Below are 12,406 nucleotides of genomic sequence, written 5' to 3' on the forward strand. Positions count from 1 at the left end.
GGAATGAGCATGTAGGCTCTTACTGGCCAACTGCTGGCAAAAACATGATGAAATGTTATATGGTGAAAATAACATTTAAGATGGTTTCTGAACTGACAAAGAAAAGGGTAAGGACATTGCTTTAGGAGAAATTTTCTTTCTTTTTTCTATTTCCTGGTTTTCCTTTCTCAAATCATATTTTGGAAGGCCAAATGGGTTAAGGGACCAGATTTGTCAGCCAATCACCCAAACACATTTTCAAAACATTTGATTCAGGAAATTCTGCATCTTTTAAAGCAACGATGTTAACAATCCTCCTGAGAACCTTAAAATATAATGATTTAAACATAAGGTAAAGGAGACTCTGAAATGATTAGAGAAATCACCAAGAGGCTTCCCTATTGAAGAGTTCAGTTTTCTCATTTTGTCTTCTATTTTTTAAAGACCACAAGGAGGATGTTGAATGTACTATCTAGGGGAAGCCCTATCATTTTAAGTAGAAATTTATGAGATGATTGGGAAATTCATAATTCTCAGTGTAGTGAAAGCAAAAAACAAAAACAAGAAAATTTGAGTTTCTTAAACTCATGTGCTCTAGACCCATGCACTGATCTGTCATATACATTATATTCTAGATAGATTATAATGAATGCACTTATTACATAAGGACAGACATAATGAACACTTGGGTGAGAGGATGGCCAAATCTTGCTTATTCATGGCATGGGTATAGGGTGGAAGGAAAGTTATTACGCATAAATTAAAGTCAGAGAGACTTAGATGGTTTTTTACATCAATATTTTTAAATTAAGCCACAGATATGAACATAATAATATTATTTGATTTTAATGTTTCTGACTTTTCCTTGCCAGCCCACCATCTTATAGTTAGGTAAAATACCTTATTTGATATACTGTATTGCATATAATAATATATATACTATTTTATATATCAATGAATAGTGATCGTATACAATAATGGACAAATATAAACTTCAGTGATTTCTTTAAGTTTATTTATTTATTTTTGAGACAAGAGTGTGAGAAGGGGAGAGGCAGAAAAAGAGAGAGAGAGAGAGAGGGAGAGAATCCCAAGCAGGCTCCACACTGTCAGTGTAGAGCCCAACGTGTGGGTTGAACTCACAAAGTGTGAGATCATGACTTGAGCCTAAATCAAAAGTTAAATGCTTAACCTACTGAGCCAGCGAGGCGCCCTTAAATTTCAGTGATTTTTGAGATTTTTTATTCATTTATTTAGCTATTCCTTCAACAAAATTTATTAGGCATTACTATATGCAAAGCACAGTGCTTGGAGTCATAGGGATAGGATACAGAGCCTATCTCTGAGGCATTTACATTTTATTATAGACTATGCATATGCATATAAGTATATGCATATAAGTAGTAGCTAGAAGAGGTCAAGATATAAATGAAGAACAGTTAGGCTGAAGCATTGAGTGTCAGAAGAGGAATTCAGGGAGATAAAGTTGAAAGGGAAAGTTGGGGTCCAGTTTAAGGAATTTAAACTTTAATAAGAAGGTAATAGGGAGCCACTGAAAACATTTTTTAAATTTTAATTTTGAAATAATTGTAGACTTATAGAAGAGTTTCAAAGATAATACAGAGACTTCCCAAAACGTAGTCAATATCATCTAAGTTTTTTTAATATCATCTAAGTTTTCATGTTTTTCAATATAATTGTTTATGTAGTATTCTTATATTATACTCCTATGATTGCATTCCTTTTATCACGCTTAGTGTAGTATATGCTTTGTATTGTTTCTTACTCAGAAATGCCAAAAATGTTTTTTATTAATCTTTTCAAAAGAATAGTTCAGTTTTATTGACCAGGTTTGCCATTTTTTGCCCTATGACATCAGTTCCTCCAAACATATCTTACATAGAAATTCAATCTACATTAAAATAAAACCAAAAACTAAAACCCAAACCAGTGAGATCAATTACAAATCTAGTATCAAAAAAAAAGGCTCTTGATCCATCTGTTAATCAGAATATTTTCTCTAAGTCCCACAGAACTCTGTGATTCTTTCATCATGATCCTGTTTGGAATATGGTAGGGCATTTCCATATTATAAAAATTTTACATTATAGAAATGTAAAATAAATTTTCATAAATTTCCATATTATAGAAATTTTAAATTATAGAAATGTAAAATAAATTTTCATTTCTATATGAAAATTTGTGATTTCTTTAACTCAAAGAAAATTGTTTCTGTTATATATTTATTCACCACTATTTCCTTTGTCTCTTTCTAGAACCCTTATGAGATTAACGTTTGCCTCCAGGATTTATCCCCATATCTTCTGTATTAATTTTTTTCCCGTCTCTTTGTCTTTTTGCTCTATGTTGTAGAACATTTACTTTACTAATAAAATTTTTACTTTGTCATCCTTCACTAATTTGGCTGTGACCTATGTCCACTCATCTATTTACTCCTCTTTTATTTATTTATTTTTATTATTCTAATTTGGCAACCATATTTTTAAATTTCTTGTTCCCTGCCTTGTTTCATAGCTATTTCAAGGATAAATATCTTTCCACAATTTTCTGAGGATACTCACTGGAATCCTCTCTTATGTCATCTGTTGCTTGAATTCTTTATATTCTTATGTTTGTTTGGCTTGGCCTTTCTCTTCTGTTTTTAGTTTTCCTCAGATGTTTGGTGGTCTTTAGACCATTTACATTCATGGACAAAGAGATTCATTCAGGTGGCTGGCAAGACCTTGTTCTGTGGCTGAGTAGTTCTGCCACAGAGCAAGTTCTGCCTAGAAGGTCTCCTCTGAATGAGAAGTCTGATGGAAGCTCTGTATGAATAGGCAGACTTCACCTTAGAATGCTCAATGATGGGCCTGCAGGTTCACATGGTTTGGGAATCCCTTTCTCAGTTGCTGCCTTTCTTCCCCTTCCCCTCTCCCTCATCCTTGTCTAAGTATCTGTGGTTATGTTAAACTCTGTTTTGAGGCTTCTAGACCTGCCTTCAAATCATCTTCATTAGGCAACTCACTGTCATTAGTCGAGGTCAAATAGAGGTCCACTGTTGATCAATGTTCAGGGTAGGAGAAAGCAAGACCTCCGTAGCGGGCTGGGCCAGAAGTTTTGAAAACAGTTCTTTTATTAGCCTGAAAATTACTGTCATGCTACTGTCAGAATAATCCTTCTGAAACACATTTGAATGTATCAGTCTCCTGCTCAGAATCCTTCAGGGGTTCTGATTGTACACAGAATAGAACCTGTTCTCCTTTGCAAAGTATGAAGAAAATTTATTGTTTGATATGAGTGCCTATTCCATCATCTCCTACCATTTCCCTGCCACAGACACACTTAGGCTTCCCAAAGTCTGAAAGTTCTTGTGGTTTTCTCTTCCTCCAGACCTTTCCACATACTGTTCTGTATGCTAGGAATGTCATGTCCCCTGTATTGACTGGCAAAGACACCCTCATGGTTTGGGTCTATTTATTAGACTCACTCCATAAAGGTTTGAAATAACATGTAATAGATACACAGTAGCAGGATAAAATAAATGAGTAAGGCACACTAGGTTCAAAGGGAGAGTAAAGGTAGAAATATAAATAATATCAAGTATAATGTTAGTCCTTAATTACGTGACATTAAGTTTTGTAGGCTCACACTGCAAAGAGGTACACTGTAAATTGCCTCTGGGGTTCCTAGTTGTCAAACCTAAGAGGGAAACTTGAATGCTTGTTGAGCATATAGTTCATAAACTATAATTAAAGCATTTTTGCCAGTTATGGAAAATTGAGAGAGAGAGTTACTGCATTAAAGGAGTACTTAGAAAGGTGATTGGTAAACTGAGAAGTTTCTTCTTTATGCTTTCATTGACCCTCATCTATAACTATTTGATTACTATAATTTTTTTGCACCCTTATTTCTTCAAGGTATGGACTATATCCTCATCATTGGGCCCAACGCTTGATATTTCCTAGTCAATGAATATTTGTCATATACACTGGACAATCATAAGTTGATGGTTAATATAGGCAATGTTTTTGTGTGAGTTGATATACAACTAGAAATGCATCATCATTTACGTTAATCATAAACAAAATAAAGATTTAACCAACTAGAAGAGCCTTTATAATAATTACCAAAAAAATACTTAGAATACCTAGTATGTGCATATAAGTATATTGCATATATATCTGATATGACTCCCAACTAACACCATGGATATTATTCCCCATTTCAAAATCAGTGAAATCAAGAAGTTAAAATCAGCTTCCCAAGGATATACAGCTATTCAGAGGCAGAACTTGGGCTTAGTACAAGTGCCTGAACTCAGACCTGTGAGTCTCAACCTTTGCTGTTGGTTCGTGCTTTGGTGTGTAGTAGATTGATTAGCATTTGATTACAAAATTGATGGAAGGCCCCTGATGGAAGGACTTTGCAAGAGTTTCCTTGTTCCGTATGGTTTATTCTAAAATATTCTGAGGGGAAAGGCAGCAGCTATCAGCAAATAAAATGCTATAAAATTAATTTTCCACAAAGAAACATCACTTAATTTAAAACACTTACATTTAAAAAAATTGGAACACCTGACCAACCTGTATATATAATGGAATGTGACACAACTTATTTTTCACTACGACCAAGAAAGCTTATAATGTTACCATTTTATGAAACGACTTACTCTCTTAACCCAATTAACTTTTCCTGACCAATTTATGGTTGTTTCTTACCTGAAAGTTGCCAAAACAGCTTCCCCCTGGGAGGGTCACATAACTCACAAAGGGCGGTCCTGGAGATGGCAGTGACTCATAGACCACCACGCCTTCACTTGGGAATGCAGCCCTCTGCTGCTGCTTGCTTTCCCAAAATTCCTGTAACATTGACACAACATTCACTGAAAAACACAAAAAAACACAATCGGTTATTAAGGAAGGATGTACTCTGGCAAAAACAAAATTTTATTTGCATGCTGGATTGTGTAACATGTCATTTCCAATTTAGGCAGAACAGTATGTACTGTGGGAGTGGGAGGGAGTGCTTTCCTATTTAATGCAAATGTGTTTATCTCTTTATGAGTATGGCTCAAGCGGTTTGGTACCCTAATTCTAATAATGTTGCAGTATATTAAATTTACTTTATAAATTAATTTTTAGTATCAAATTAAAAACGTCACTCTTTCTTCTTTGAAAATTTGTTTCAATAAACTTTGTTTAGAGCTATGGTTATCCATGGCCCCTGCTCCCATTTCTCATAGATTCTTACACCTACAAAGTGAAAGCCAAATTTGGAGGTAAAGATATAAACAATGGAATTTTAATTGGGACCCACCTATTATAAGATTTAAGAGGAGAAAGGCAGAAAGAAGAAAACTCTTTCATGCTCCTCTCCATCCCAATCTAAAGGAGAATGAAAGGCAATTGTGTAATAAGCAGGAGGCTGGAAAAAGCCATAAGTGAAACTAATAACATGGAGACCTTGTTAAGGACTACGTCTGTTAGATGACTTCAGAAAACATAGTAATGGCTATAGCCATGTGTTTTAGATTAAATGACCTGTGATAGCCTGCAGAAGTTTCAGATCAAATTTGGTTGGTTTGTTTATCCTGTACTGCAAATTGAATTGTGGAAATTAACAAGGATAATAGAATTGTAGCATCAAAAGAGACCTTACAGGTCATGCAGGCAAAGTTCTGCCTAATGTAGGAATGTCTTACACAACACTATTGACAGCTGCCTATCTGGCTTGCGCCTTAACATAGGGAAGGAGCTGGCACTTTGCACACCTTGAGGCAGCCCGTTTCAACTCTTAATGGTTCTGTGAAAAGATCCTTTTTGGGAGTAAGCTGAAATCTGCTTTCCTGTAAGGTTCCTGCAAGTGGTCTATTTCTCATTTCTGGGGCCTCACAGAAGTTTATCCCCTAATCCACATGAAAGTCCACCACATGCATGAAGGCAATATAGGACATCTGTTGTTTTTGCCTGCCTGGCATTTGCTTCCCCTCTTTGTGGGAATAGCACAAAGGTTTTCTTTAAACAATCATCTTTCCTTCAACCATGTCTTCTTCAGGGTTGAGGGATGGAGATTTGACCAAAGCCAAGTCATTTAGAACCAATGAGTGCAGGACTTCTGTTGGAAATGTTGGAAGACTAGATTCTCCCCTTTTTCACTAGGTTGCTGGGAGGATAGGAGGTAAGTGTGGCACTGCCCAAGCAAGGGAGAAACGTGGCTGAGAAGAAAGCCAACACAGAGAAGTGTAAAACCAAGAGATGGAGAAAGAAAGACTAAGTTCCAAAGAAATACTTTGAGCCCCTGAGTCAATGCATCTGCTTTTTCCTTAAATCATTTTGTATTGGTGTCTTTCACTTGTATATGAAAGTATACTAATACAGACAACTCTCAGGTTTCCTCAAGTTCTGGATTAAATAGTTTTTGTTCTTCCAAACGGTCTTTGCATAATATTGTGCCTATGTCCTTTGCATTCTCCTAAATACATTTCTAACTGTGCTTCAAAATGTTGGGCTTCAGTAGTTTTCAGGGAGTCAGGAAAGTCACAGAGTTTAACCTGGAGGCAAAAACAATGCACAACCACCTTCTAAGTTGTTTACTAGAGCACGTGGCGCCTTTACCTCATTCCTAGGTCGTGGATTAGTTTCATAGTGTGCAGTTCAGGCAAATTCTCAAGATGCCTAAGGAATCAGATGCCTGAGTATATTTTAAAACTGTAATGGTTAGTATTTAAGAAGTGTTTTGAAAAAAAAAAAAGGAAAACATAAGACTATCAGAAGGTGTAGGTGAATTAACTAAAAAGTACATGTTGAAGTGGTCAAGGTGAGATTGGTCATTACAGAGTTTTTCATTTATTCAAAAATATTTGAATAATATTTTCTACCAGTTGATGTACTTCTAAATAGAACTTTTATATCCTAAACTGTATTTTTGCTACTCATCTTCCCTGGCCTCCCAGCTCTAAGAAAGCAAGGATTTTTGAGCCCTCTGGTTTGCATTTCTACTTGCATGTGACCACCAGAATTCAGCAGGATGTCTTAAAGACTGAAGCCTAAAACAAAAGCCAGTAAACTGTTGCTCTGATAGTCCACAAGGCACAATAGACTGCTATTTTAAGTCAGTTCATTGTTGGATGAATTTAAGCTGAGAACTGAAGTTGGAAGATGAAGACTCATGATAGTCTAGGTAAAATGAACACAAGAATTTTGGCATGCAAAGCTATGTGGATTACAGAGTTCAAAGGTATGTAATAAGTAGATTTCTATATGAACACGAGTAGCAGTTTTCAAATTTTTCATTCTGCAACCTTGGAAGACTTCTTTGATAGTTCTGTGTATGTCATCACCTCTAAAGAGTACAACATATGTACATGCACACACACAATCCATCTTTCTATCTCTATCTCCTCTTGTCGACTGGAAAACCTGATGAATGGAGTGCAAAGGGAAGAAGGCCAGCTTGCTATTTGAAATTCCAAAGAATCAGTATAGCAGAGGATACTCTATTTATGAAACATATGATCCTTTATTTTTTTTGAAGTAGTAGCAACAAGGTTTATGGGCAATGTCAAAGGAAATGCAAGCAGAGGCTTAACTTCTGCTGAAGAAAACCACCCAAGTTTGAGGATAGGCCCCACTACACAATTTAGTCCCTAGCCACAATTGCCCTTTGATGCTCAGTTAATGATCCTGTCTCCCTTATTACAGAAAAAAATTGGGCTACCAAGCATGTGATATCCATCCCCACATCTAGTGACCCATCTGCTCAAGTGCCCAGATCCACATTATTTCTTCCAGTCTCAAATGGCATTGTTCTGGTAGTAATTCTCTTCACCTCCTATTTTTAAAGGTTTCCTCTTTATTCACAACTTCTCAGCAGCCATAGGCATGATCAAGATAATGAATCAATCAATCAGTCAATTAAATGAAACACTCAACCTTGGAACTATTTTTGGCTATTAGTTATTAATATTTTCCTGTTGTGGCTAAGCTACTAGAAAGAATATCTTATATTACTATCTCGGATTCTTTATCTTCCATTCATTTTTAACCCTCCACAATCTGACTTTATTCTTCTGCACTTTATTCCGCTGAAACTGCTCTAGCAAATATCAACAAATCTTAATTTTCAGTTCTTATGTATTTGACCTCTAACTGTATTTGACATAGCTGGTCAGTTTCTTCTAGAAATGTTCATATCTCTAGTCTTTTCTGACAGCATTCATCCTGATTCTGCTTTTCTATTTTTAACCATTTGCTCTCAGTTTCTTTTTTGGGTTTCTCTTCCTCCATTACCCCTCACATTGATCTGAATAAAAATCTTGTCTTTTCTTGCTTTCTACCATTTTCCTTAAATGACAGAACCTATCTCCATGACTGCATCTACCATAATATAAGCCAACGGTTCCCACACCATTCTCCTATAGCTCCAACTTTGTTAATAGATACTTGCTTATTAGATGTCACACAAATTCAACATTTTCCAAACTCAACTAATTTTCTTTCCCAAAAACTCTTCTCTTCCTCCTGAAGTATTTAGAAAGTAATATTATAACCTACTCAGTCACCTACATCAAAAACCTGGCAGGAACCTTAAATTTCATGTCCTCTTTCCATTCTAATAAATGCCCAAGTTTTACCAATTCCATATCCTAATGTCTTGCATAATCTCCACTTCCTCTCAATCTGTACTGCCATTGCTGCATTGGTTCATATCTCATCCAGTATACCATAATATCCTCCTGACTTCCATTATTCTCCTATCCAACCCATCCTCCAATTGTTTCCAGGGTAATCTTCTAAATCTCACAGTTCATGAAATCATTAACATTTTTTTTTAATTTTTAACGTTTATTTATTTTTTATTTGAGAGAGAGAGAGAGAGAGAGAGACAGAGTGTGAGCGGGGAGGGGCAGAGAGACAGGGAGACACAGAATCTGAAGCAGGCTCCAGGCTCTGAGCTGTCAGCACAGAGTCTAACTCGGGGCTTGAACTCACAAACCACAAGTTCATGACCTGGGCCGAAGTTGGATGCTTAACCAACTGAGCCACCCAGGCGCCTCTCATTCACATCTTCTTAAAATCCCTCTGTGAGTCCCTCATTACCTATAAGATAAATAACTCCTTGGCAAGGCATAGAAGACTCCATGTCTTGATACTCTCTTGTTCCATACAAGCCACCTCCCTCCTCTCTCCTCAAGACACCTTCCAGGCCCCTTACACTTCCTTGAGTTTTATGTTAATGGCAAGCGTCTTACTTCCATTCCTCTTCTTAGAATGCCCTTTTCCCCAGTGGCTGTTGACTTCTTGCATGGTCTAGTTATCTTTTAAGATTCACTTTCAGCATCAACTACTTAAAAATAAAAACAAAGCCAAAATAATCACGAAATCCTTGTTTCAAAAACTTCAATTCTGAGAAGCAGCATGGATATCACTTGGGGACTGGTTAGAAATGCAGGATCATAGGCCCCACCCCAGGCCTAGCGAACCAGAATCTGCATTTAAAAAAAAAAAATTTTTTTAACTTTTATTTATTTTTGAGACAGAGAGAGACAGAGCATGAATGGGGGAGGGTCAGAGAGAGGGAGACACAGAATCTGAAACAGGCTCCAGGCTCTGAGCTGTCAGCACAGAGCCCGTCGCGGGGCTCGAACTCACGGACCACGAGATCACAACCTGAGCTGAAGTCGGACACTTAACCTACTGAGCCACCCAGGCGCCCTCAGAATCTGCATTTTTAACAAGATTCTCAGGCAATCTGATGCACATTAAAGTTTGAGAAGTCCTGTTATAGGAAGAAGTTGCTATTCTGATATCCATGTGTACCTATTATAAGCCAGGCACTATGCATTTTCTCATTTACTCTTTATTTTTTTTAATGTTTTTATTTATTTTTGAGACAGAGAGAGACAGAGCATGAGCAGGGGAGGGGCAGAGAGAGATGGAGACACAGAATCCGAGGCAGACTCCAGGCTCTGAGCTGTCAGCACAGAGCTTGACGTGGGGCCCAAACTCACGGACTGTGAGATCATGACCTGAGCCAAAGTCAGACGCTTAACTGACTGAGCTACCCAGGTACCTTGTCTCTTTTAATCTTTATAACATCCCCTACAACTGGGCATTATCATCCACAACTTATAGATTAGACATTAAAGATGCTCAAGGTACAATCAAACAGCTACTAAGTCTTAAACTTGGGATTTTTAACCTAGTGCTGAGTTTATAATCTATGCTCTTTGTTCATTCTGAGACACTCTCTAATTATGGCAGAGTTTAAGTTGTTTTCATGTGTGCCTACCTCTACTGAAGACAGTGCTCTTTAGAGGAAGAATTACATCATTTTTTCTTTCCACTGAGTCTGGAACATAGTATGAGCATAATTAATATTAGTTGAGTATTTGAATATCATCAAAGCATAAAAGATGTGCTGCATTTGTGAGGCTGTTGGCAATGTGAGGCTCTCCACAAGAATTACCTCACCTATGTTTTCCCAGGGGGCATTTTTTTTTTTTTTTTGACACATTCTTGACAAAGTCAAATAAAGCAAAGGCCAATATTTGTATTTTTTCATTCAGGTTATATGACATGTTTCCAGCTTGGAACTGTCATAATGAATGAGCAGCCAGGATGTGAACAGGTATCCTGATGACCAATCTTCAACCAACACTTTGCTCTGGTTTAAAGCAATGGTGTAAATACCCACTGATTGTATACCTCAGAGAGGGCAGTGACTGGGCCTCCCATTCTAGTCCCTTCTTTCAAGTAAGGATGACTAACGGAGAAACAAGAGGAAGAAGAGGAAATGATAAAAGACTGATGAGGAGCTTGGACAGGTTTCCTGGGCAGAGGGCCATGAGCAAAAGTCAAGGTCAATTCTCTGCCTGATTATGCCCTCCATCTTAATGTCAAGAAGCTATAGTTTGGAACATATCATTTTTGGTTATGCATTATTCCTCTCAAAGTTTAGTAAAGTTTTTTTTTTTTTTTTAACTTTCTACTTTGTTTTAATGGACACTAAAGAAAAAGGTCTTTATCCACAGCCAGGACAAGATAAATTGGTCATCCACAGTGAATCTGGACACAATATGAGAGAGGTAGTGCATCCTCAGCTAGACTGGGATAAGGTAGATGGTTAACAATTTGCCTGATGCTGGAGTCAGGACAAACTGAGCATCCCTCCTAGTTCACAGTATAATACCCACAGGTCATCAGTGGTTTTATGTTTTTCAAGGTAACTGATGTTAAACTGGTAAAATTACTACAAAGAAATAGAATATCAAATGGCTGAGACTAGGGGTGTGAGAGGAGTAGAAGGAGAGAGAAATGTTGGGGAGGGCCTAAGAATAATAGCATGAAATTTAGTTCTTTTTTGTGACTTCTATCAGTTTATAACATCTGAGAGTAAAGAAAGGAATTAAACCTCTGAATTTACTGTGCACATCAAACTTCTTAATCCTTTGCATTTCCCCAAATTGCTTTCTCAGACACAAGTGATTGACCCTGATATGGACTAAATATTTGTGCCTCCTACCTATCCTTCCTTCCCCCAATCACCAAATCCATATGTTGAAGACCTAACCCCCAGGATGATGGTATTAGAAGATGGGGCTTTGGGGAGGTAATTAGGTTTAAATTAGGTCATTGGGTTGGGGTCCCCATGATGGGGTTAGTGCCCTTATAAGAACAGAAAGAGACACCAGAGCTTCCTATTTTGGTGATGTGAATATACAGCAAGAAGGCAGCCATCTGCAAGCCAGGAAGAGTGCTATCACCAGGAAGCAAATATGCTGAAAACTTGATCTTAGACATCCCAGCCTTCAGAACTATGAGAAAATAAATTTCTGTTGTTTAAGCCAACCAGTCTATGGTATTTTGTTGCAATAGCCTGAACTAACATAAACCACTTTGGAAGTTTTGATTATTTTGTGTATCAACAAGACAATTTGCATTGTAATTTATAGGCATTATTAGTATGGCTACTTTCTTTGTCATTGTGTTTTGAAACTTGAATATGACAGAGTTTTCAGAGTGGTAATTCAATCTCCAAAAAAATCTTTCATAAATGAGGATTTCATTTTTCCCTTCCTCAAGCTTTCTTTTTGATTATAAAAAGATGAGCATTAAGGATTTCACAGAAGGCAGATGACCAGTGAAGACATCCAACAATGTGGAATACCTTGACCATCCAACCTTTGATCCTTTCTATAGAAACCCCCAATCAGTTTCAGCAAAGCAGTGTCTTTACTTGTTCCTGAACATATAGTTCTTATTTTTTACCTGTCCTTTGGTTCAAGTTCTCCCAGGAGTGTTGTTTCTGCTCCTCCCCTCTATCCATCCAACTTACTCCCATACTTCAGAGGAAATACCACCTATTCTATCATGCCTTACTCATGGGTTCCAGCCCATATGGATCTCCTTTTCTGAGCTCTCATTCC

The 12,406-nt window shown here is 37.2% G+C and overlaps 1 protein-coding gene across 1 annotated transcript in view; it reads right to left on the reverse strand.

Annotated features, from left to right (window-relative positions):
• LIX1 (limb and CNS expressed 1) overlaps positions 1 to 12,406 on the reverse strand; it is a 59,961-nt gene that overhangs the window by 28,301 nt on the left and 19,254 nt on the right. The window contains exon 8 of the mRNA XM_042944289.1: positions 4,698 to 4,861. Within this exon, the coding sequence (XP_042800223.1) occupies positions 4,698 to 4,861 (164 nt within the window). The remainder of the gene's footprint in view (positions 1 to 4,697; positions 4,862 to 12,406) is intronic.

Source organism: Panthera leo, chromosome A1 (genome assembly GCF_018350215.1).
Source record: "Panthera leo isolate Ple1 chromosome A1, P.leo_Ple1_pat1.1, whole genome shotgun sequence".
NCBI lineage: Eukaryota > Metazoa > Chordata > Mammalia > Carnivora > Felidae > Panthera > Panthera leo.